This window comes from Psittacula echo (genome assembly GCF_963264785.1).
Source record: "Psittacula echo genome assembly, chromosome: 5".
Lineage (NCBI taxonomy): Eukaryota > Metazoa > Chordata > Aves > Psittaciformes > Psittacidae > Psittacula > Psittacula echo.
Genome location: NC_137739.1, coordinates 78,142,529 through 78,168,881, shown reverse-complemented (window position 1 = coordinate 78,168,881; position 26,353 = coordinate 78,142,529). Strand labels below are relative to the sequence as shown.

At 47.8% G+C, this 26,353-nt stretch overlaps 1 protein-coding gene across 2 annotated transcripts; it reads left to right on the top strand.

Annotated features, from left to right (window-relative positions):
• The first annotated feature begins 895 nt into the window (after window positions 1-895).
• ERO1A (endoplasmic reticulum oxidoreductase 1 alpha) lies at window positions 896-24,827 on the top strand. 2 transcript variants are annotated; one of them, XM_080618452.1, is made up of 16 exons: window positions 896-1,134; window positions 9,036-9,155; window positions 10,667-10,750; window positions 13,464-13,502; window positions 13,895-13,971; window positions 14,063-14,136; window positions 14,428-14,548; window positions 15,304-15,341; window positions 16,890-16,901; window positions 17,841-17,867; window positions 18,039-18,131; window positions 20,038-20,284; window positions 21,594-21,663; window positions 22,048-22,134; window positions 22,667-22,800; window positions 24,389-24,827. In XM_080618452.1, exons 1-16 carry the CDS (start codon window positions 1,024-1,026, stop codon window positions 24,447-24,449), a joined length of 1,395 nt encoding a protein of 464 aa, XP_080474578.1. In that variant the 5' UTR covers window positions 896-1,023; the 3' UTR covers window positions 24,450-24,827. The 2 variants fall into 2 exon arrangements, with proteins under 2 accessions (XP_080474578.1, XP_080474579.1); XM_080618453.1 differs by lacking the exon at window positions 16,890-16,901.
• Window positions 24,828-26,353: the final 1,526 nt, after the last annotated feature.

The window sequence follows — 26,353 nt, the reverse complement described above, 5'->3', positions numbered from 1 at the left end:
TCTGGACTCCTGAGAAGCCTCTCAGCTCCATGCCCTTGGGGCTGCCCACCCAAGGTGGCTGCCCTGAGGTTTGGGCCGTTCTGGAGCTTTTGGAGATGTCAATGGAAAAGACAAGTCACAGGATTGCAGCCGAGCTATGAATTCCATTATCTGAATTAGCACGGATTTATTTTCAGCATTAGCTAGTTTACAGGTTATGGAGCAGCCATGGCCTGTGGGTACTGGAGAACCTGGACACACTGCTGTGCAGCCAGGGCCAGGACACAAGGCCAGCGGGTCCATGTGAGGATAGTGGCAGCTCGTGCCCTCCAGCTCCTTCTCACAGGGAATGAGAGTGCCTCAGTATGGGTACTCCCCTGGAGCAGGGCCCCCAGCCACCCCTTGCTCCCTGCTAGCTGGGGACACCCGGGCTGCCGCTGGGAGCAGCTCCATCTCTCCTTTGGGCCACTGGGCTGCTTCCTTTGCTGGCCGAACACGAGCTGGTGCCCACATGCTGTGCCAGGCCGCTGGGGATGCCACCGAAATCCAGGAAAATCAACTCTCCAACCAGCATGCCAGGTAAGAAACCCGGCGTTACTTTGTCATGGTATCGGGGGCATGGGGGACTGCTCCGCCTACCACACGCACTGAGAAGAGGCACTTTGCAGCTTATATATCTTCATCATATACATACTCATCATAATTCCGGGAAGTACCCACTCAGTTCTCGTTACTCACTGCCTGGAGCCCGTGGCTCCTGCCGCCGGTCACGGCACCGTTGTGGACGTAAGCCCCGGCCCAGAGCCGCCATTCGCCCGCCTCCCGGCGGGGCCGGCCCGGCCCAGGTGAGTCACCGCTGCCGGGAACATAGGCAGCTCCCCGGGACCGCCTCCCCTTCCCGCCGAGGGCCCGGACGCGCCTGGGCAGCGCCGCGGGCCGTGCTCCGCGCGGCGCTGTCCGTAGCCGGCGGCGGCCGCGCCCTCGAGGAGGGGCGGTGCGCGGCGCGGGTTTTTCAGGGGGCTGCGGCTGCGCTGGCGCAGCGAGATGGTGGCGGGCGGAGGGTTGCGGCTGCTGGGGTTCGCCGCGCTGTTGCTGCCGGGGGCCGTGCTGTGTCGTGGGCAGCCCGGCGCGGCGGAGCGGCGCTGCTTCTGCCAGGTGAGTTGTGCCGGGGGGCGGGAGGGGGACGGGGCGGCAGCAGTACGGCGTGGGGTTGGGGCTCGGGTTCAGCCGTCGGGGCGGGAGCAGACCCTGGGTGCAGGTGCGCCAGTGCTGTGAGCATGGGAAAACCTGCTGCGAGGTGCCCAAAGCAAAGGGACTCGGAGGGCGACTTCAGCCCACTGAGCAGTCCCATGCACTCTGCCTTGCCTTCTTAACTGTATTCTCTCCTTGCGCCAGCAGGAAATGCGAGTGTTTCAGCTAGGGGAGGTGTTCTTCCCTAGCCACTCTCTCGTCGGGTTTTTCACGGATGTGTATTACTATACTAATATATAATCTAAATCTCCCCGCTGTTAGCTTAAAGCCATACCTCTTGTCCTGTGCTTACAGGCGCCTGTCGGAAGTCGCTCTCCAGCTTGTCGGCCTCTAGGTACTGGAAGGCTGCTCTAAGGTCACCCTGGAGTTTCCTCTTCTCCAGGCTCTCCTGTGGGTCTGCCTTGCTGTTCTTCCCAGCTCCACTGTCCAGGACAGAGTGTGGCTGCAGCAGGCACCCGCTACCCTACCCTGCCGTGCCAGCTCTTTCAGTGTTTTTCCCCTTGCTGATGTGCCAGGCTTGTTACCATCCGTCTGGTGCACCTTCTGTTGGTGTACAGTAACAAGAGAACTGGATATAGTTAACCAAGAGATGAGACCAGGCAGCTGGATTTGAGGGAATGGTGCCTCCACAGGTTCCTTTTGACTTAACTTAGCATAAGCATGTTTGCAAGATGAAAAAGTGAAGACAGCACAGTCTATTTAGTGCTTTATTTTTGTTCCTTTTTTATTAAAAAAGCTATTGTAAAGGCTGCTTCTGCTGTACTAAAATCATAGTGCTTAAATGTGGGTCAGAAACTCAGAATGGAGAAGTGAAGAAAACCTGCAGCTGTGTGTTTGGCTTTGCCTTCTGGTGGGTCTTGACACTTCAGTTTCATGTGGAAATGGTAAATATAAACTGTGCTGATCAAGAACTGAAAAACATGCATTTTGATTCTGTATCTGTGATTGATAGATACATAGATAGAATGATAGAATGGTTTGGGTTGGAAGGAACCTTAAAGACCATCCAGTTCCAACCCCCTCCCACAGACAGGGACACCTTCCAGTAGATCAGGTTGCCCCAAGGTCCATCCAACCTAACCTTGAACACTGCCAGGGATGGGGCAGCCACAGCTTCTCTGAACAGCCTGTACCAGGACCTCATCACCCTCTCAGTGAAAAACTTCTTCCTAATATCTAACCTAAATCCCCCCTCTGTCAGGTTAAAGCCATTCCCCCTTTTCTGTCTCTTGTCCTTGCAAAAAAGTCCCTCTCCACATTTATTGTCAGCCCTCTTTAAGCATTAGAAGCCTAAAGAGGCTAAGGTCTTACAAGAGCCTTCTCTTTTCCAGGCTGAACACACCCAGTTCTCTCAGCCTGTCTCCACAGGAGGGGTGCTCCAGCCTTTGGAGCATCTTTGTGGCCTCCCCTGGACTTGCTCCAGCAGGTCAGCATCCTTCTTATGCTGGGGTCCCCAGAGCTAGATGCAGTACTGCAGCTGGAGTCTCACAAGAGCAGAGCAGAGGGGGAGAGTCACCTCCCTCGACCTGCTGTTTGCTCTTCTTTTGATGCAGCTAAGGGCACAATTGGCTTTCTAGGCTGCCAGAGCACATTGCAGGTTCATGTTGAGCTTCTCATCAACCAACAGCCCATATATCTGTAGGGTTTTTGCTTGTATGTTTCCCACTTTGCAGTGAAGTTTTTCTCCTAAGGACTAAAGCCTGAGTGGGCAGCGTGATGTGGGATAAGAAGCCCTAACCTTCAATGAACTGGCATCCTGGCATAGTAATGGCTTGCAGGCTTTTTCCCTTGGGGAGGAGGAACTGGCATTGTACTCTCTGCCCTGTTGTTTTGTTGCAGCACACTTTTTGTTCATGTAGTGTGTACTTTGGTTTAGTTTTCAATACAAGTGTTCAGGGTCAAGATTTTTCCAGACTTTATTGCCTTTGGGAAAGCATGTTGTGTAGGGCGGCATTTCTCAGCCTTACAAACCACTTAACCTGCTAAAAACACACCCGAGGCATTTTGTAAAATGATTTGCTGATCACCTTGTGCAGAACTGGTCTGGTGGTTTTAATTTACCACCAAATAAAATACAGGGCAAGCCTTAAATGGTATAGTTTATCCTCCTTTGTTTATATACACCAAGGGCTGGGTATAACTTTTGGTTTCCTCCTGTGAACCATCTCCTGCTGTCTCACAAGCTTGTCAGATCAAGAAACCTTGATGTAGGGCGAGTGGAAGAGCTTCAACTTGTCTGTCAGCCTGTGTTGTGACAGGTGACAAGGACTGCTCTAGCAGTACTTCAAATGCTGACCTATGTGGGCCATACTTCTGGAATGGGTGTTGCTCTCTTTCTGTGTTAGTAAGAGCAGTGCCTCAGCTGCTTTTCCTGATTGTTATTTTAGCTCTTCAGTTCGTTAAAGAGGTTGCTAACCAGTCCTGAAACTTGTATTTGGAACTATTACTAAAAGTGCTGTTTTTTCACATACTGTTCCTGCTTTCTAACCCCTCTCATTAGTGCTGAATAACATTTCAGTATCGGAGTTCCCTCAAACTTTACAGACAGCTCGTCCCCAGCCCTGATATTCCTCTTGGTGCTAATGCTTTAGTAAGACATGAATCAGTTCTCCATGTTCCTAGCAATTATTGCTCATTTGCTGTTTACAGACTGATGAAGCTGCATTAAGGATGTGCTGCAGGTGCTTGGCAGACTGGGATTTTGACTAGGTTTCCGGTCTGGCAAAGGGCCACTTTCCTTCCGGGGTGTTCCTGTGGTCAGTACACTGTCATTAGGGGTGAGTCTGGGCAGTGAGCGTTACCTCCCTGTTACCTGAACAGACTTCCAAGCCACTCTTGCATTCCTGTTGAATTGATGTTCACCCAGCAGCCTTCAGGGCAGGAATTCATCCCTAGCACAGTTCCTGATTTCTGCTGGGTAGCTCCAAGTGCAGAGCAGCTGCAGATCCTTCTTTGCTAGCAGATGCTCAGAGGTGGCATCTGGCCTCTCACGTTTAACCGCATCCTGAGGCTCCCAAGTGAGGTTTGCTTCTGTGTGAACTCTGGAGGCCCCAGCCTTGTTTTCTAGGCAGAAGATGGGGAAGAAAGCACCTTGGCTAGCATATACTGCTTGGAAGCCAGATGCTGGGCATGATTGTCCTTGCTTCAAGTGTGCTGGCAAGGGTGAAAGGGAGCCCTAGCTGGACTGAGTGCTTCAGCACAGCCACAGATCACTTGTGCAGGGAGACTGCAAGGAAGCTTCCGTGAGGCAGCAGGGAAAGCATCTGCTTGCCATCAGCCTGGGACTGGTGTGGCTTGTCTAGGAGAAGAGGCAGCTGCCAGAGAAGTCAGTACAGGCTAAAAGCAACTCCTCAGCCACTGTAACATTCCCTTCCCTGTGCCCTGTTGTAGCTGCAAGTGGGAGATGCAGAAAAGAGTTTGTCTTCTTCCCTGCCCAGCTGTGCAATAGGTGGTGGTGTATGGGTCTGGGATGGGGCCCATAGCAAAAAAAGCCCTAAATCCACTGCCCAGGGAATGCTTCTGTGACACTAGGGGAGGCAGAAAGAGGACCAGCAGCACAGGGAGAGCAGACTGGCAAGAGGCTGGGGTGGAAGGAAGGCCAAACTCAAAGATGATGTGGAGTCCACGTGTGGTTGTGGTTCAACCTGTGTTAAGGGATTGAGAGCAGCTATTGCAGAGGGCCAGCCAAACGCCTTCCTTGATGCTTGCTCAGCAGCCAGAGCTGCTTGTGTCACATCTGTCCCAGCGGCTCCGTTGCATCTCTTCCCACTGGGAAACCCAGCCCTGCTTGTCAGCTTCGTGCCAGGCTCTCACACCCTTACTGGGTGGAGCGAAACCCATTGCTGCTGCTCAGCTCAGTAATTCACAGGTGCTGGCAAGCACAGGGCACATGTTTGGGACTGGGTCAATTTAAATTTCATCTTAAACAGCTGTTATAATTAATACAGGCTGAAGATGTAGATAAATACTTTACAGAGGTGGGGGGAAAGTGTTTTAAGGCACCACTCATTCCAGGGCATGTTTGACACGTGCTGTATCTTAACTGAAGTCCAAAACACACCAGCCTCTGGCTGCTTACATGCTCTGGGGTGGCAAGCAGTCATGGAGCAAGAGGGAACTTCTGGGGTGAAGACAATGCCCTGCCAAGTGATCTGATGCTGCCTGCATCCCTGCATCTTCATGTGGGTCAGTGCTATTTGGTGGTAGCATCACTGGGACTTTCATCTCGGTCTCTGAGAGACTTGGCTCGTGTCTTCTGTGCTCCTTTGTGAGCTTTGGTAGGTTGGGCATGAGCAGGTAGCATCACCAGGCCTGGCTCAGCAGGCAGAGCTGGAAGGTAAGCAGGCCAGCAATACCTTATGCACAGATTGGCGAAATTGCCCATTTCTGCATAGAGTTACTGAGATCCTCGGGGAAAGAAGGAGTTTTCCCTCAGAGTTGAGCAGAGCTTGAGATTTCCCCAGTGCTTCCCCTTTGCCCTTTGATGGCAATTGCAGCTCATCTTCCCACCAGTGCTTTTCTAAACAGAGCAGTGGATATGTGGAGATCTCCAAAGCGTGAACTCATCTCCTCCTCAGTTTTGTGTTAGTTTTGTGCTGCAGCACTTCACCCTGGGTTATTTTCAGGATGGTGTTTTGCCAGCTTGGTTCTGGCTTGAATTGATTGCTAGACACGGTGAAGACAGGCCTGGTGCCCGTAGTGCAGGATGTTCCCATTGAGAGCTTGCTGAGCGCTCCAGTGTCATTCCCTTGGAGCAACATGTTTGACTAGCATGGGTACAGAGAGCAGCTGAAGATTATCCGCAAACCCATGTGTAGGCCACTTTTAGACCCCATCTATAACCTTCCTGCCTAAAGGATGCCAAGTTTCCAGGCAATAATAGTTGTGGTTGGCTGGCATTTTGTTGTGGTTCATTTCTTGCTGGTTTTTGGGAGGTTTTGTTTGTTTTTTAATCTTGAAACAGCATTAAATTGGGTAACTGGATTAGCAAAGTGCTGGTTTTTATAGGGGTGATTCAGGCTAGTGGAAAGCTTAATTGCTATGCTGTTAATTTTTGTTACTGTGTAAAATGCATGACGGCATCCAGCACCTGTGTGAGGATAACATGGGGGGCTTCAATGTAAGCTGTGCAACTACAAGTGAACCTCCAAATCATGGTGCCTTAACACAAACCATTTGTTTAAGTGGAGTGCTCATTCTGGCATGTTCTGATTTCCCCTCACTCCTCCTTAGATCAGTATTGATGAGTCCAGAATATCAAAGCCCTCTGGAAAAAAAGCTGTTCCCAAAATACTAATTCCTGCTATGGAGCAGTCTGGGTCTAGAGCTTGGATTCCTTCATTCCATGTCTGGGGTGGCGGGAAGGAACTTGCACTTGCCTTTAAGGTGCTTTGTGTTTAATCCAGGCTATTCTTCCTGTGCCACCACCCCATTTCATGTGTGCTCTGAGGGCAAGTGCTCCATTTCTGCCTGCCCTATTGGAAGGAGGACAGGGAGTTCCATTGCCACAGTAGTGATTACAATGGGTTTAAGTTGATGCGTAGCTGTTGCTGAATGATCTGAGAGCTCTCCAGAAATGTGTCAAGGCAGGTAGCTCGTGTTTTACACGTGGCACTGCACAGAATGTATTTTGCCCTAATTGTGAAGGCTGGAGCAGCCCCTTTGCTTTGGATTCAGGGATGCCTTTTCTTGAGGCTTGTAGGGTTCTACTCCCTCCCACAGATGCCTATGACTTTGCTCATCTGCTGCCTTTCCTGCAAGGGGGATGGTACCTGCTTCTGTTTGCTGTTCCACAGTGTTCAGTGACCCTTAGGCTGGTAGAGTGCGTTAAAAGTAAGAAGAGGGGGAGCCCCTTAAGTATAATCCAGCAAATTCTTAGTTCTTGTGCATCTCCCATCTGTGTGTTTGTTCCTGGCCTCTCCTAGAGCTTTTGTGCCACCACCCATCAGTGCACTCTGTCACACTGCACAGGAGCTGCCAGTGTTTCCAGGCTTATTCTGCTTGTCTCTGCTTTCAGCTGTCCTGTACACAGAGAGAAGGCAGAGGCTGGACATTATGCCCTAGAACACTAGCATGGGGTGCATCATTTCTGTGCTGTCTCCTACCAGGATTTTGTAGGCTTTCAGGGACATAAGACAAGGCGGTTTCTTATCACAAACTGTGGCAAACATCCCATTCTTTGCTTCATAAATCAACAAGATCAATTTAAAACAGCTATCTGGTCTTAAAACTCTGAATTTATCTGATACAGGAGAATGGCAGCTTGCCCCGTGTTGTATTGCTACATCCAGGAAAAATCCCTGGTGTGCTTTTGGAGTGAATGAGTAGTAATACTTGATTTCTGGCCAGGGTGACTGGATGGGATCCACCCAGGGGTGCTGAGGGAGCTGGTGGAAGTGCTCACCAAGCTACTTTCCATCATATATCAGCAGTCCTGACTCACTGGAGAGCTCCCAGCTGACTGAAGGTTAGCAAATGTGACACCTGCCTTACAGGAAGGGCTGAAAGAAGGATGTGGAGAACTACAGACCTGTCAGCCTGACCTCGGTGCTGGGGGATTTTATGGAGCAGATCATCTTGAGTGCTGTCCTATAGCATGTACAGGACCAGGTGATCAGGCCCAGTCAGCATGGCTTTATGAAAGGCAGGTCCTGCTTGACTAATCTGATCTCCTTTTACAGCAAGGTGACCTGCGTAGTAGGTATGGGAAAGGCTGTGGATGTTGTCTACCTGGACTTTAGTAAGGCCTTTAACACCATTTCCCACAGCATTCTCCTGGAGAAACTGGCTTGGAGGAGTGTGCTGTTTGCTGGGTAAAAACTGGCTGGATGGCCAGGCCTGAAGTGTGGTGGGGAGTGGAGTTAAATCCAGTTGATGGCTGATCACAAGTGGTGTTCCCAGAGCTCAGATCTGTTTAAAACTACTTTTGTTGTGCAGCTTTGTCATCAGGACTGTAATCCACGTCTCGCAAACCCATAGTAGGATTTGTGCTACTTCTTATTTTTTTGCCTCTTCAGAGCTTGAGTCATTCAGGGTGATGCAAGAAGTATTGGCTTTCTACATCACATTTAAAACAAATGTTTTATTGCCATATGGTTCTCTGAGGTGAGGTGAGGAGACAGCCTGTTGCAGTTGCTGTGGTTCTGATTAAGTCAAACAAATGGCTGAGGCATAGTTGATTAACCACAGGGACTTTCTTGAGTGCCATAATCTTCGGTGGCATTATTGTTGCCTGACTGGTCCCTTATGCAAATGCCAGCTGTCCTCTGTGTGCCATGCTACAGGAGTGACAGACTGAAGCGATCGTAGTCAAGAGCCTCAGCTGGCAGTGCCTATGGCTCCCAGCTCTTACAGCAGCCAATATCAGGATCTTGCTGGATTTGGCCTCAACTGAAACATCTGGGATCTTTGTAACTGTGTGATGTGTGTGGACAAGCGCTGTGTGGATTTCATGTATGTGTGTGACACACAGATGTGTCCTGTTATCTCTGCTTTTTAGAGACAGAAGTGTCCATCTGATGCCTATTACTCTGCCATCAGTGAATTCTAATATATCTCTCTGTGTCAGAAGAAAAGTGCCAGAGAAAACTGCCTGTCCCAAGCAACAAATATGGGACACCTCCTAAAGGAGGCATCAAAAGAAGTTCTCTGCCAATTGGCACGGTCTCTTCTAAGGTTGTTTAAACTTAACCAGTTGAGTTGCTGGTAAAAGGAAAGACAATTCTGAATTGTTTTATTATCTGCAGTGTTAAAAAGCACTGGTGAAGTTGTTCATATTTGGTTGTTGTTTTTCTTTTATCTGACAGGTTACTGGCCATTTAGATGACTGCACCTGTGATGTAGAAACCATTGATGCTTTCAACAATGACAAGATTTTTCCTAGACTGAATGAACTTCTGGAAAGTGACTATTTCAGATACTACAAGGTAATTTTCTCATAGAAGAATTCTATTTATTTTTGTGTGCTACTGCTTTGCTTTTCTTTTTCCAACTCTCCCTTGAAGTTACTGATGATCTTCTTAAAATCAGATGCCTACATTTGAATCCTGATCTTTTAAGGATACAGTCAGTAGGTGGACTCTTCTATTATTAGGAGAATCTTAATGTCATACAATATGCTTATAAGTTGCATGCTTTTAAAGGTATTTCCGTATGCATTTTTCCCCCTTAAGAACTCAAGCAGTAAACCGATGAAATAACTCCTTCTGTTGAGCTGTGGCTCAAAAATGTTGATGACCAGAGACCCATGTTGCATAATGAGAGTCTCCATAGTGTCTCCTCATTGAGGTGGAGAGCCAGGTTTAGTTACCAGGCATTTGGGTGACGTGATGGCTGTTACTGCCAGACATTGGCATGAGACCACATGTATGTCACTAAATGTGGGGCTTGTCTGAGCGTGCTTGGCTTATGGGGTGGTATTTTTACCTGCTGTGTACAGATACTGAACAGAAATTGTTGCCTGGTTGTTTCCACAGGCAAAATAAACATTTTCTGTAGGAACAATTTACAAAGTTCCCAACTTCGCTGCATGGGCCTGTATATAAAATCACGGGGGTGAAGCTGCTTTTCCCTGCTCGCCCTCTCTACCAAACCCACAAAATCTTGGTAATTGTTTGGAAAGAATGACACTTGATACCAACTCGCAGAAAAGGAAGACTAGGGCTTATTAAAGAAGTGCCTGTCCTTTCCCCTTCCAGTGTTGGGATTTGTAGCAGAAATACTAAGATTGGTCTGAATGAAGCATGAATGGAAATGTCTGTGTGTGAAAGCACCTGAAGAACCAGCAAAGCAAGGATTAAAAGAATAATCTCTATTGATAGCAAGGACATGAGTGATAACAATCAGTCTTGTGAACACCAAGGAGTTATTTGTTCCCATCAGGCTTGGAAAGCTCACACACCAACACGTCCAGAACACAGTGACTTGACAGCAACAGACCTGTGCTCTGGGCACAACAGCAGCAGGGCTCTAGCACATCCTCTCCCTGTTCCTCTGACAGGGAGGCAGGCTGAGGTCCGAAGATGCTCAAAACAAGGAAACAAAATCAATGGGAAGCAAACATCCCTCAAGATTCACAGAGAACAAAGTCAGCAATATTCTAAGGCCAGCAAGTGCCCTGTAGTGACTGTTGGCTCCTAAAGGGTACAAGCCACCTTGACATCACACAAGATGTGTGCCCCCTGCATTCTGTGTTACCATAAACAGTGCTGACCGTGTTGCGTGGGTGCACGCATTTTGTGTGAGAGACAAGTCAATGAGTGTAATCAGCTTTTTATATTAAGTAACACCAGCTGTTTCCACTGTCACTGCACTCCACCTTGCACTGAACCTGAAGTCTTGCACTAAGGTGCTGAAGATGTGTGTTGGTAAATCTGGTGTGGAAGGTTGGCATGGTTGCATGGAAAAAATGTGTAATAGCATACTATGTTATTTGTAGGTAAACCTAAAGAAACCTTGTCCTTTCTGGAATGACAACAGTCATTGTGGAATAAGAGACTGTGCTGTAAGGCCCTGCCCATCTGTAAGTACCAAATCCTTTCTTTTACCTTTATTTGGCTTTTTGCAGACCAAGAGGAAGAAGCAGGCAAATGACTTACTCATTATTGTAGCTGCAGTAAAACTGTGGCTCTGATGAAGCTTTCTTAGGTGCAGTAATACTGGTATCCAGGAGAAAGGCCAAAATGCTAAATTGTGACAGTTCAAAGGAAAGCTGGGCTTTTAATAGCTGCACCCTCCATGAATGGGTAGAACTTTGTCCTGGACCCTATTATTTTTGGCATTGATGGAGGGGGTTTGGGCAAATCCACTGTTGTTACAAGAAGTGCCTCTTGTGTTAACTGACAGGATGTTCATAGTTGGCCAATGAGCCACACTGTGATTTGCAGTTTTGCCTGATGAATTCAACCTTCCCAGCCCATTCTCTTTACATGCAATGGCTCTTCCAGAGACCAGTGTTATTTTCCCAGTATGAAAGCAAACACTCTTGACCCTGTCTGGTGGACAAAAGGGTTTTTTTGCTGAGCTAAAAGAAAACACCTTGACTGCAGGTGTCTGCCTGAAAAGAAGGGGACGAGACAGCGGATGAATCACAACTTGGGTGCTGGTTTGCTAGAGGTGCTGAAGATACCACCCAGTCTGGCTTTGTGGGTTGCAGCCAGCAACAGGCTGTCTCATCCCTTTTTTCCCTGGTCTCTGGAGCTGGTTGTGTGCTGATGGTGCATAGGGGAATGCCATGCCAACAGTGTGATTAGTGTTCTCAATGGCAGAGGCCTTGTGGCCCGACTTGCATGTGTCTTCCCAATGCAGTAGTTTATTTTCATGTACAACTTAATGTCTGCTGCAGTGAAACAGGTGTCTGTCCCCTTCACCTGGTAACTACTGTAGTGTAGTGTAGCTGTTGGATGGAAAAAATGCAGCGTCTGATACAACACCTTGAGAGATTCTGGTCTGGGGTGTGTGTGGATATTACTTATGTTATATAAATTCTGATATGTATGTTAAATTTGTCTTCTACTCTACCCCTCAAACACATGTTGTTTGCTTCCCTAGTCTTCAAAAAGTACTTATTATGGACCCAAAATGTTGGGTTGGGAATGATTTTTTTCTTTTTCCCCTCAAAATAATCATAGATTTTGCTTAAATACTGTTTTCCTTAAAAAGAATGTCTTCAGTAATGATTCCAACCGATGTGACGGAGTAATGTTACAATTACATTGGTATTAGCTAGAATCGTAGAAAACCAGGTTGGAAGGGAACTCAAGGATGATCTGATCCAACCTTTCTAGGCACAGCACGACCTAGACTAGATGGCCTAGCACCCTGCCCAGATGAATGTTAACAGTGTCCAGTGTTGGGGAATCTACTGCTTCTCTGGGGAGATTATTCCAATGGTTGATTGTTCTCGTTGGGAAAAACTTTCTTCTTGTGTCCAGTCAGAATCTCCCCAGGAATAACTTGTCCATTACCCCTTGTCTTTTCCATGTGACTCCTTGTCAAAAGGGAGTCTCTGTCTTCTTTGTAGCCACCCTTTAAATACTGGAACATGGTGATCAGGTCTCCCCTGAGCCTTCTTTTCTCTAGGCTGAACAAGCCCAGCTCTCTCAGCCTTTCCTCACACATCTTCCTGGTCCTTGGATTATCTTTGTGGCCCTTCTCTGGACCCTCTCCAGCCTGTCCACATCTTTTTGGTATAAGTGGAGACCAAAACTGCATACAATATTCCAGGTGTGGTCTGACAAGTACTGAGTAGACAGGACAATGACATCTTTATCTCTGCTGGTGATGTCCTTGGTGATGTAACCCAGCATCCTGCTGGATGTCTTTGCTGCAGCTGCACTCTGTTCACTCCTATTGAGCTTGGTTTACTAGGACCCCCAGGTCCTTTTCCACAGAGCTGCTCCCCAGCTGGGTAGATCCCAGCCTGTGCTGCACTTTTCAACTGTGTTTATCCAGGTGCAAGACCTTACACTTGTCCTTGTTGAACTTTGTAAGGTTCTTGTTAGCCCACTTTTCCAGCCTGCCCAGGTCATCCTGCAGGGAAGAAGTTGTTCTTATTTTAAGAACTGGCTGTGTCACTGCTGTTCTTAATTATTTTAATTTGGGTCCATTTTACACCAAAAGCAATCAAAATAACTCTTATTCATTGCTTATTTTTTCTCTTCCTGTGCTACTTGCCATCATAGTATTTCCTTCTGCAATGTAAAAGTGGGTTTACTGCCTTCCCACTGATGGAGGAAATGGAAGTTGAGGAGAATTTAGGGCCCAGTTGTCTTGTGCCTACTGCTCAGGTTGTGTGGGGCTGACACTTGGTGATGGAGTGGCAAAGGGGAAGTTTTGGAATGACGTGCATCAGTCGTGCAGTATCTGAGGAGTGCCGGCACCACTGGTAGACAGGATGTCACCAGCTGACCAGAGGCAGCTCCAGCTCCTCTGGGGTTTGTATTGGCTTCTCCAACCTCATGCTTATGTAAGCAAAACATAACGTGACGTAGCAGCATGGAAAGCTGCTGACCTTCTGAGGAGTCTTGCGAAAAATCCAAATAAACCACCCAAGAATATTGCATAACCTTAGTCTGTGGAGGAGCCTGAAACTGGATGTGTTGTAAGCCGAGCTGAGCGCTTTGATTACCTTCTAACTACTGGAAACTGCGGTAACCTACCTAATCTTTCTCAAAGATTAGGCTGAAAAGACTCATCAGCTCCACACCAAGCACTTGCTCCATTTTGTCTTTCAGGACAAAGTCCCTGATGGAATCATATCTGGAAGTTACAAGGTAGGTGTGTCTGTGTACACAAAATGACACAGCTTTTAAGGCCAGTTCCATGTCTCTGCAGCTGATAAAAGCTGCCTTAATCAGATGGGCAGTATTTGTGCCTAAATTTTTACCCTCTTCAAGTGTTTGGCATGCTGTAGAGCCTTCGGGGTGGCGTCAGGGCCAAAATGCTCCTAGGGCAGTGCCGGAGGCTGCTATGAGGCCCTGCAAGTCATGGCAATTGCACAAACCTCTGGATATCTGCAGACATCCTGTGGAAACACAGGGTGGGATGAATCATGAAAATGTTTCTGATGCTTAACCTAGGTTAAGGCATTAAAGGCAGGCTTATAATAGCAAAAAACCTGGTTTTTAATCCTTTTCTCTCCCCACCCCTTTGTTTTTCAACCCAGTACTCGGAAGAAGCCAACAATCTTGCTGAAGAATGTGAAGAAGCCGAGAGACTTGGAGCTGTTGATGGCTCTTTGAGGTTGGACTTCTTTTTCCACAACCCTTACTCATCTCGGAGGAAACCCAGTATCAGTGCTCTTTCTCATTGTCTCTTTCCACTTCTTTTGCAGTGAGGAAACACAGCAGGCAATGCTCCAATGGACCCGGCACGATGACTCTTCAGACAGCTTCTGCGAAGCTGATGGTACAGGGACCTCTTAGCTCTGACAAGTGTTGTAGTGTGATTTTAAGTACCTCTGCAGAACTTTCAGGACAGTGTGTGATATCCTTCAGCAAGCCTGGAGCATATACAGCATTTCTTCTCTCTTCCACCTCCCCTCCCCTCTGTAGCTGGAAAACAATGTGATGCAAAGGTTGCTGACAAAGCTTCATCACTGCTCAGGGTCTTGCCCTGTTCAGGAATTTAGCAGCTTAAATGGAGATGACATTTTCCTTCACAAGATTTTTGTCACTGACCCAGCACTCTGCTTTGCAGACATCCTTTCTCCTGACGCGGAGTACGTGGATTTACTCCTGAATCCTGAGCGCTATACTGGCTACAAAGGACCAGATGCCTGGAAAATTTGGAACAGTATTTACGAAGAAAACTGCTTCAAGTAGGTGCTTTGGGAGACAGACTCCACAAGCTTGCAGGTGCTGATTGTTTTTGCAGAGGGGCTGCATGTGCTTTAACTGTCCCATTAATCCCCATTCTCCTGTCTTTGCCACAACACTTGTGCAGTGTGGGCTGTCAGGGGAGGGGATGAGGCATGTGGCTGTTCCATGAGCCTCCGTTGGCTGTTGTTTGTACCATGGCTTGCCCTGATGCAGGCTCCTGATGCAGGCCCCACAGTGTGGCGAGGCAGCAGCCTGGCAGGGGGTGCACAGCTCTGGTGCGATATGATCCTGTCCTCCCTGGCCACCACCCAGGTGAAGTGAGCTCTCTCCCCAGGCTGTGCGCCAGTTTGAGCCTGATTGGGGCTGATGCACAGTATTGGTGGGCCCTGGTCTGCAGTCTTGGCTGCTGTCATCTCTAGGGCTCTCCTCTCCATTCATACGAGTGTATCGCGCTGCACTGTGCGATAATGCCCACCAGCACTTCTGTCGACACTCAAGTTTTCCTAGCTGTTTTTAATAAAGAAAGAAGAAAAAGAACCAAACCAAAAACAACACAAAAAAACCCAGAGAAAGCCTCATTTTGCTCTATCCTTTTCCTCTCTAAGCAAAGCTAAAGCACAGAAGGGTTCTTAGATCTCCTTAGGCCATTTGACTGCAGAGAAGTAACTATTTCTGCTGTACTGTGTTTCTGCACAGCAAGGAGACACTAACTTATTTACATATCTTATTTAAATGATTGTTTTTTTCCTTTTAGGCCTCAGAATGTAAAAAGGCCTTTGGAATCTGATAGAGGTGAGTCATTTATTTACTTCACTAAGTGGTTTAGCAGCGTACTGATCTAAGTACTAGCCCCAGGAACAGTAAATGTTCTCTTGAGCTACTTCTACTGAGTGAGAAATGTGTTGTAGCTCTTGATCACGTGTAGAATTCTATGGCTAACACAAGAGCACCTGGAATTGTGGCTTTCTAGCATTCATCATGGAGAAGGAAAGTCTGATCTTCCACTCCTGGAAGAAATGTGAACTTTGGAGGGACTGGGAGCAGGGCTGAACTCTGAACTCCCCCTGGGTCCCTGGTTTCTCTACTCATCAACACCAAACCATTTGTGAGATGAGAACTGAAATGAGAACCTGTCTGGGATCATCTGTGGACACCATCTAGAAAGAGAAAATCTGCCCCAAAGGCAAAGCCTATGCAGTGTAAATGAAAGTAGGGAAGGGTTTTGGAAGCATGAGAGCTTCTTGCTCAAGGCGGCTAGGAGACCGCACATCTCCTGATGCCCCATCGTGCCCAGATGAGTAGAATATCCTTAACCTCATTCCCTGTTCATTGGACCTGAACACTGCCCCAGCAGTGCCCTCTGGGGGGATCCTCTGATTCTTCACTAAACTGTGTAGGTGCTTCCCCTCTCCCTTGACCCTTGTGCAGAGGAGTGGCACTTCAGGAGCAGCACTGGCAAAGGAAATGCACAATGTCCTTGAAAATACCAGTGCTTCCCTGGACCGCCTCAGTTGTTTAGGGGAAGATATGAATGAAATACCACAGGTATGCTGAGGGGAGAGGGATACCTTTCACAGATCAGGAAGCAGGAGGACATGAATATAGAGGCTGACACCTGCTAGAGTTGTTGCAAGTGACAAATAAACTGCAGGAAGCAGGGATGGGGTCTTTGAGTATCCTGTCAGAGGTCATACAAGGGATCCCTGTCAGAGGTAGGCAATGCCTAAAGGGGCCTACAAGAAAGATGCACAGGGTCTTTTTACAAGGACAAGGGGGAATGACTTTAAACTGACAGAGGGCAGATTTAGATTAGATATTAGGAAGCTCTTCCCTGTGAGGGTGCTGAGGCACTGGCACAGGGTGCCCAGAGAAGCTGTGGCTGCCCCATCCCTGGCAGTGTTCAAGGCCAGGTTGGATGGGGCTTGGAGAAAACAGGTCTAGTGGAAGGTGTCTCCGCCTGTGAAAGAGGGTTGGAACTGGATGAGCTTTAAGGTGTCTTCCAAACCATTCTATAATTCTGTGACTTATGTCCCTTGTTTTCTGGCCTCTGGTTCAGCTGTGTGGTGGTTTTACTTCCTTTGCAAATATCAGTTCCCCCAGAGTTGGTCAAGGTTATTCAGTAGCATTGTTCATCTGGTATGTTCACTGCTGCAGCTTGAGATGTTCGGAACATTTTCCATGTTCAGAACATTCCTAAGCCTCCCTGAGGAGGCTCATTCTTTTGTTAGAGCAGATTAACAGAGCAATATTAATGCTTGTGCTTTGGGGTTTAATTTTGGTTGTGTGTAATTTTTATCTCCTTTTTTCTCTTTCTCCACCATTCATGCTCTTTCTTATCAGGAGACGATGGAGGTGAGTGGCACTCTATCTGTTTTTACTAAGAACAGAAACAAACATGGTATCTCTCCCGTGCTGTTGAGCTGTACCATTATGCACCTGGTTAGCAAAATCTTTTTCCAGGCAAATCAGAAGTTGTCTTGAAATACTGTTATGTTCAGGACCCTGTGTAGAGATCTCCCTGAGCTCAGCCCGTGCTTCCACGGGCTTAAAAAGCACCAGCAGGTTTTTAAGGCTGCTTGAAGATAGTCACTGAAGTGTTGTAAGTCTTCAGGGACAGGACTTGTGTTGTGGTTATTTCAGCACTTGTTATTACTGAGAGAGCAGCTCTCAGGCTGGAGCTTTGAGAAGACTCATAGGCTGGGTACCCAGCCCTCAGCCCTGCAGGGTTCACATCTGGGACAGCACATTCTCTGGAGGTCTTTGCCATCTGCAGCACTGGGCCTGTGTATATGCTGTGTCTTTTTGTCTCCAAATTATCTCCCAATCATTTTGTGTTCTCCACATTACTTACAAGGAAGTATCAGGGGTAGTGTAAAACACTACCTTGTGTGATTGTGTACACTTGGTTGCACTGTGTGGGGTTTTTTTGCCTGGTTGGGTTGTGCTGTTTGTTTTATAGACAGCCAAACAAAATGCCCTTGTTCCCAGCTTCGCCAGAAGAGAAAAGCAATCCATGTTCCTTGTGTCCTCCTATGCTGTGCTGTTCTGCAGCACTTGCCAAGATGGGTGGGAAGGACCATGTGCTGTGTTTAGCTGCTGCCATGTTGTGTTATAGAAGCATTGGTCAGGATGGGGAGAAAAACTTTTCATGCTCTTCTAATGCTCCTCTCCTGGCTTCTGCAAACTGGAGCAAAAAGAGCAACTCTGGGGCTGGCCTCGGAGGTGGTTCAAGGTATCAGGCTTGGGCAGTACCCTCAAACTGATGTGCTTGTTTTCCTCTTTTGTTTCCAGGGCACGCGTTTTACAAGTGGCTGAAAGGTAATCCTTTGTCTAAACTTGGTTGCTGTTCCTGGGATGAACACAAAGTGGTCAGAGCATGGGTGGGAGTTACTGGCCACACTCAGGTGGGGTTAGATTTCTGTCTGACAGCCGGGAGAAGAAAGTTCAATGTAAGCTTTCAGTATCTTAAGCTGCCCATTTTTTTTTCAGGTGTCTGTGTAGAGAAACGAGCTTTCTACAGACTCATTTCTGGTCTCCATGCAAGCATCAACATCCATTTGAGTGCCAGGTACCTTTTACAAGGTAAATGCTACTTTCTGCCATAGCTCTTCTGCATCACTCCTAAATTGAGACTTGTATGGCTCCACTAAGTGCTTGCTGGAGCCCTTTCCTGCAGGGCTCAGGCCTCTGTCTGCGCCCTTCCCTTCCCTCCCTCAGCACACCAGTTGTGTAACAGAATTAGGAATGCAATTACCACATGCCTTCAGGTCTGAAAATGGCTGCTCTGTGCTCTGTCCCAAGACTCCCAGCATGTATTCCTTCTATTCTTCCTCCAAGGTTATCTTGGAGTGGGTTTCTAACTGAGTATCAGGCTAGGAAGGGACAGCCTTGTCTTTATGATGGTCAGTTTAGCAATAACCTCACCTAGACTGTGAAATTCTTGGCTAGGCTTTCCCAGCATTCCTTGATCCATTTCCATATGCCATTTCCATTTCCTTTGCATGCCTTTGTCCCTAACTAGCTGTCTGAAGAATCAAGTTTCAACCCAGGGGATAAAAACAAGGGTAATGTGAAAACATGGTAAGTGTGTCTTGCGAGGCCAGTGGCTATGGCATGCTGCTCCTGCAGCATAGGGATAAAGGTTATGACAGGCTTCCTGAAGGATTTAGTCATGGTAGTCCAGAGAGGTGCCTGTGGGCCAAGCCTAACACCTTTATTCTGCTAAAGCTTACGAAAATCAAGCACAGATTTAGAGACAGCTGTTGAAATTTGGATAAGCAATTTAGATTTAACTAAGTAATTATATTTAAGTCTCTACAGCCCACATAGGCCTTGCCTTGATGTTAGACTATGTTAGAGCTGGGAGATGGAATGATAAGATCAAAGGCAAGAGATGAGTTGGGACTCAGAGAGGATTAGGAAAATAAGGGTGTTTCCACACAGGCAAGTGTGAGTGTCTTTGTCTGGTGTGTATAGAAAGGGAGAGCATCCATTGGAAGGCTGTGGAAGATGATTTCTGCTCTGAGGTGGTGCTCCTTGGCGCAGCTTTGATCCGTGCAGTGATTTCCATCAGCAGGTGCTGTGGTCACCTTGCAGAGGGCCTACCTCAGCTCAGAGCTGGGAAGGAGCCCTTTCCTGCTGGGCGATTTACAAAATAAAGCTTCTTCCTATTTTTTATTCTTTGTTTTTATACATTAGCTTGCTCTCGCTGTGTTCCACATTCCACTGTGTCCTTTAATATAGTCTTAAGTATATGACAGGATGAGCAAAATGAAATATCCATTGTGAAACCTGTGGGCTTGAGAATAGAAAATAGAGGCCAGTCTTCTCCCACCCTTGGCTGCTTTTGTTCTCTTGCATTTCCCTAACAGCAGGAATTCTCTGAAGGTGTCCCTGCTCGTGAGGAAACCTCCCAACCTCTGGCCTCTGTGCTGCTTGCCAGAGCAATGGGAGCAGGAGGCCTGTTTGCCTCTGCAGATTCTCCTGCCAAAGCAGAGACCTCTTCAAAGTTCTGCAGTTAAGTCAATGGCTTTTGTAGGCAGGAGTGAAGAAACAAAGGGACCTTCACAGCCTGCCTGGTACATCCATCTGGTCCTCTTCACTTGCAAATGTTGAGCTATCACCAGCTTATGCAGAACTGCTCCCAGAAACACTCAGCTCACCTGATGAGAAACTCTCCAACTGATTTAACTGGTTAAAATGGGCAGCCTCCAATTTTAGCTTTTGCTTGTAAACCTTGGTTGTGTTTTAAACCAGCTAACGAAGGTCTTGTGGGGGTTATGTGCTTGCTGAGGTTTCAGTGTGGCTAAAAGCCCACCTATCTTGACTCCGAAACAATCTCTGGTTGGTGAAGGGTCTGTGACTGTTGGAAAACTTGCATCTCCCTGGTTAGAGTTGTATTTCATCATTTAACTTGGGATGGTGGGAGGAGCTGAACCTGAACTAAACCCATCACGTCTTTGTCTGTTTTTTTTTTTTCCTCTCTCAGATACATGGTCAGAGAAGAAATGGGGCCCCAATGTTACAGAGTTCCAGCGGAGATTTGATGAAGTCATCACCAGAGGGGAAGGTCCCAGAAGACTCAAGAACCTCTATTTTCTCTACCTGATAGAGCTGCGAGCCCTGTCCAAAGTGCTGCCGTTCTTTGAGCGCCCAGGTTTCCAGCTGTACACAGGGAATAAGAGTCGTGATGCAGAAATGAAAAACCTACTGCTGGAAATTCTCCACCTGGCCAAGTAATTACACTCAGTGCCTGGGATGAATGGCTCTTCCAGCTCCAGCATCTCTGAGCATGCTTAACCTTTCACTTGAAGCACCTAGGAAAGTGGGTTCTGGGGTCTTTCTCTTAGTGGGATAGTATGATTTGTGCAGTATTGGTAAGAGTATTCTATCTGTACTAAGTTTGCCAAACAGGGTGGTTAGACCCAGAGTGTAAGTGTAGCAGTCTAGACTGCCTTTTTGATTTAGCAGAATTGAATTTAATAGCTGTCTACGTGTCAGGCCTGAAACCGGCTTCCTGTTTGACTCATCTGTGGAGTGTCAGTCCTGATTTCATGGTTTTGACTAGGAAAAGAAATCTTGAACATGTTGGTAACAGAGATTTGGGCTGTTGGACAGTCTGGACTAAGAGAAATAGAAGCAGATGAAAAAAGGTGTCTCAATGTGATCAATGTTTGAATTTATCTTGTCACACTCCTGCTCCTTCAACGCTTACACTTGCTAGAAAACAGACTAAAATTTCTTAGAAACCATAGGGCAATTGCTGAAAATGTTTCCAAGGTGAGACGCAAGCTAAAATGGAAAGCCTCCAAGAAATCTAAGAAACAAGCAGATTACACTTAAAATACATCTACAGATGTCCAATGTTTCTCAACAATTGGTTTCATTCACCCACCTCACCAGGTATTTCCTGGAGCCGGACTTCAGCCACGTAAACAAGCTGTGGAGAGATAATTACAGAATCCTAGAATGGTTTGGGTGGGAAGGGACCTTAAATCTCACTTAGTTCCAGCCCCCCTGCCACAGGCAGGGACACCTTCCACTAGGCCAGGTTGCTCAAAGCCCCATCCAACCTGGCCTTGAACGCTTTCAGGGATGGGGAAGCTTTTCAGTTTAAAGCCATTCCCCCTTGTCCTATCCCTACAGACCCTTGTCAAAAGCCCCACTCCAGATTTCTTGTCAGCCCCTTTAGGCAATGGAAGCTGCTCTAAGGTCTCCTCAGAGGCTTCTCCTGTCCAGGCTGAACAACCCCTGTTCTCTCAGCCTGTCTCCATAGCAGAGATGCTCCAGCCTTCTGAGCATCTTTGTGGCCTCTGGACTCGCTCCAGCTCCATGTACTATTTATGTTGGGGGCCCCAGAGCTGGACGCAGTACCGCAGGTGGGCTCTAGTGAAAGTGGAGGAAGAAAATCATCTCCCTCAACCTGCTGGCCACGCTTCTTATGATGCAGCCCAGGACACAGTTGACTTTCTGCACTGTGAGCACACACTGCCAGGCCATGTTGAGCTTCTCATCAATCATAAATCTCTTTTTATTCTATTTCAGATCTTTCCCACTGCATTTTGATGAAAACTCATTCTTTGCAGGAAATAAAAAGGAAGCTACTAAATTAAAGGTAATTGGCCGGCCCTTCCCTTTGGGACTCTTGCTGGTGAAAGGGTATTTCCAGGTGTGTGGCTGGGATACTGTTGGCTCTAAAAGGGCCTCAGTATGCTCCAGGGACCAGGTGAGATATTTCAAATCTTCCAATTTCTAATTTTCTAAATTCCATTTTCCTTTCCAAATGGTTTGGATACTTGCTGGGTAACCACAGTCTGCACCTTCAGGAGAGTGGGGAATTGCTGCTGGGGACCCCACTTCAGGATGCATTTCCCTAGCTCAGTCCCACTGAATTTAGCCTGAAGTCCAGGATTAATACATTATTGGATTTGGATTAATAGATGGAAGAAGTCCCAATTAGTGCATAACCACAATCAACTTGGATGTCTTTTTCCCCTAGGAGGAATTTAGGCTACACTTTAAGAATATTTCAAGGATAATGGACTGTGTTGGCTGCTTCAAATGTCGTCTGTGGGGGAAGCTGCAGGTGAGCTTGCTCAGTGGCAGGGGATGTGTTTGGAGGCTCATCTGGCAGGACTCGGTTCTTGGGTATGGGTAAGCTCCCAGGCACATTATCAGGCTGCTCGGGTGTTACCTTGTGTGGTCAGTGGGAAGCAGTGTGCCCATTCCAGGCTTGGCAGCAGCTGCCTGTGGCCATTGCAGTTGGAAACTGGGTTACCCTGCTACAGCAGCTCCCCAGAAGAGGGGAGGGAGTGCAGGGCCTCTGACAAGTGATGCAGAGGGTGCTGCTCAGTGTGATCTGCACTGGATTTTGCAGGTGGTCAAACCTAGGCAGAAAGCTGCTGTGGGGCAACTCTGCTGTCACAGCAACACTAATGAATAAAGCATCCTGGCTGTGCTCTGCCCCTTCTCTGATCTGTGCTAGGTGGAATCCAGGTCTTGCTCTGTCAGATGATGTCAGCAGGAATCCTTGCAAAGAGGGACGAGGGAGGGAAAGTTAAACTTGTGAGTCAGGCTCTGGGGATCTCCCCGCTATTAAATGATCTTGTTTGTTACAGACGCAGGGCTTGGGAACAGCGCTGAAGATCCTCTTTTCTGAAAACCTAATAGAAAGGATGCCTGAAAGTGGCCCTTCCTATGGATTCCGGCTGACCAGACAAGAAATTGTTGCCTTATTTAATGCTTTTGGAAGGTTAGTGTGAGACTTTTTTTTCTCCTCTACTTTCACACAAGCTGTAGGGTTAAATTGCTTTTAAAGTTAAACAGCCATTTCTTACCAGCAATGTTGGTGTTGGCTCCTGCTCTGATCATTCTGTCTCATGAAGAAGCTCTCAAACATCAGATGATGTTGACATGGAGTGGAACAATTTAAAACAACTCTGTCATACTCTAGATTTCTCTAAGAAATTCAAGGAAGCATTTGTATCAAGATACAAAGAATTTTGGTAGTTTCTAAGGACTGTGTGACTGTCCTCAGAGCATGTTGTCCCCAGATAGGGATTGTGGTCATTCTATGCTCCCTTTTGAGCTATCCTTCAAGCTGCTCACCTCATAGTATCACAGACTCATAGAATGGTTGGCTCCAACTGCCATGGGCAGGAATACCTTCCACTAGACCAGGTTGCTCCAAGCCCCGTCCAGCCTGGCCTTGAACGCTTCGGGGACACACACAACATTCCCACATCTGTTTAGAGTGGTTGCATTTAACAGGACTCTATCAGTCCATCCCTTGTGGAGAGCTGGATGAGGAGTTTTTGGCAGAGAAGAAGGGTAACAAGGCCTTAGGAGGGAGAGGATGCTGCAAGACACTTGGTTATACGTTACTGCTTAGTGGTGCTGACAGAGCTGGAGGTTCTGGCAAACAGCTTTTCAAAAGATTCTTTGGGCAACATTGCTGCCAGTGCTCAAGCTCAGGGGTCCTGCTATATCTTGCTTCAAACCAAACCTGCAGCATAACTTGTAAGCAGTAGGGAGCCCGTAACATGCATCAGACCTGGAAAACCCCTAAGCGCTCCTCCCTGGGGGTGCTGTGGTGCTTCCCTCCCAAGCACAGCAGCTGCCCTCCCCTTACACCAGGGGAGCTCAGCTTCCTTTGGCCCTTCTCTTGCCAGGTCACCACAGCCTCTGGAAGCAGCATGCAGGAGACTTAGGGAATCTCTGCATGGCTGTGTTCAGAGGAAATTGAGCTGCTCAGGAACAGGCCTTGTTCTTTCTTCCCTTTTCCTCTCTCATGCCCAACTGAAAATCCGCCTTGGATCCTTTGAAACCTCCATCTCTCACTTCTTGTTTGGGTTATTCCAAACCTTAGAACAGCAGTTTGTCCTGTGTGTGGAAGGGCAGAACCCTCCTGTACACGAGAGGGTACACATGGGCCATATTCTCAGGATCTGACTTGGCCCCTTCACTGATGCTCCAGGGGCAAAACACATTCAGCAGGAAAAATGAGGTGTGTGATTAAAATAACCCTTCAGAAGAAACAAGTTTACAGTGCAAGGACATGTGCCTGCACTGCTTGTAATATTACAGTCTGTTTCTTGACCTCTAGTTAATGGGTTTGTGTGAGCTCTGTAACATCCTCTGTGTTTCTCAGTGTTTCTTTTAAAAAGAGTCTGTGAAATTAGCAAATAACCTAACCAATCATAACCTAATTTAGTTGAAATCCTAAATTCTCTCTTCCTAAGAGCTGCTTGGAGCTTTAGGGACTCCTGTCAAGTTTCTCTTGAATTTTAAATAAAGCGTGATGTGGATGTGGCTCTGTTTCCTTTGATTTCCTCACACAGGATTTCAACAAGCGTTAGAGAACTGGAAAACTTCAGGAACATCTTACAAAATATGCAGTGAATTCCTTGGAGAAAGAGAGACTTAACACCTTACTGCTCCGCTGTTGTAGGTTCTCTGAGAAAGGACAAATGCCACTGTTCCATCACACTCCCACCCACAATGTGGTGAAGACCACTTGCTGGATCTCCTCTTCCCAGCCAATTGTCTGGAACCTGCTGATGCCAAATATTTTGTACAAGGGGAAAAAAAAAGCTATTTTTGTTTTATAAAAGCAGGGACTATATGTAAAACTTTATTTTATATATTGGAAGATTATGCTGAAAAAGTCTTTAAATACTGCTGTACTATTTGGATGGATTAGACTTGACTTATCTCATTGCCTTCAGAAGCTGGAGGCAGGGCAAGAACCATGACACTGAATAAATTTGGGTAAAATTCCTTGTCTGCTCCATAATTCCAGCCATGACCTCAACACTTTTTGCTGCATAAAAAACACTGCAAGGGATTGTAAGAGCTCACGGTGCTTCGGATCGGTTGCTATACAACAGTGCCTTCCTGTTCCTGCTGAAACTTCCTTGTGGTGACAAGCATTTCCTGTGGGCAAGCAAATGAACCAAGCCACGGCATGCTGGAGGAGCCCTGCTACTCACCATTAGCCCCACCATGTGCTTCCATCGTGGCTAGAACCCCATGGGAGCAGCAGTACTGGGGCCATGCACCTTGTAAGAGGTTTTGAACTCTTGTGGGAAGGAGCAGTACGATGGGATGAGGCAAATGTCTACCCTGCTGCTGGGAACAAGAGCAGTGGCAGAAAACAGGGTTTCATTATGAGCCCCACAAAGCTGGTCTGCTGCCAGCCAGTGCCCAAGGGCAGCCCTCTCCTCACTTAGGTCAAGGGGAGACAGCTCTGCCTCACCATCTGTCTGTGGCGCTGCATCCAGGAGCTGTGTTACAGCCTCAGTCCTGCAGCAAGGGCTGGGATCCATCCAACTTCCTGCTCTTCCAGGCCTGTTACAGCACATTTGTCCTCTTTCTGGCTCTGCTCCTCTGGTGATAGTAGCCGGGCAAGGCTAAAAAGGGAAAGGACATCCCACAAGGGGCTCTGCTCCTCCAAGGTAGCACAGAGTTGCTCCATGGCTGAGGTGAAGCTGAGTTTTGCCACTCCAAGGACAAGCAGCTGGGGCAGTAGGACAGAGAGCTGCAGGATGGGACAGCCTGGCTGCCTGGCCTTGCTGCCAGCAGGTCCCACAGGGAGAGCACAGCCTTGATTACACCATCCGTCTGCACGACAGGGGCAAAGGCTGATTCACACAGCCAGAGACCAGATACCCCCAGCCTGGCCCCATCCAGCAAGGGGGGGGCAGCAGCCGCACTGCTACTTTGCACCCCAAAACACACTGTGGGAGCATGCAGGGAGAGGCAGCATGTTTTCCAGCTGAGCCACTGCTATTTGTGGTGAGCTCAAGGCCACACACATAAACCTGTGCAAAGAAATCAGGGAAGCAGCAAGGTGTGGGGTTTACAGCTCAGGGCAGCCAAGGACCAGCCCAGAGAACCATCATAAGATGAAGCACTCTATAAGGGTAGGGGGGAAGAAGAGCAGTTCTGCTCTTAGCAGCCCCAGAAAAATAAAGCCACAAAGGGAAGCTGCAGCCCCCCCAGAAAACCACCTCTGGGTGCTCTGCACCCAACCAGATTCACACCCAGAAAAGTGCTTGTGGGGATGCTGTAGTCACACCAGAGCAAAGCATGGGCTGGCCAGGACCAAGCTATGCTGCATCCCACTGAGCCCATCAAGCAGCAGCTTTACCAAGTCTTGCCCCTGTCCTTTTTGGCCTGTGTCTCAGCAGCACAAGCAGTGGGCTGGTGGCCTGTGCTGGCATGGCCAACAAGGCCTCATCCAGGCCAAGGGGGACAGTAGGGCCACAGGGAGCACTAAATGCAGGCAGGGCTCTGGCAACCCA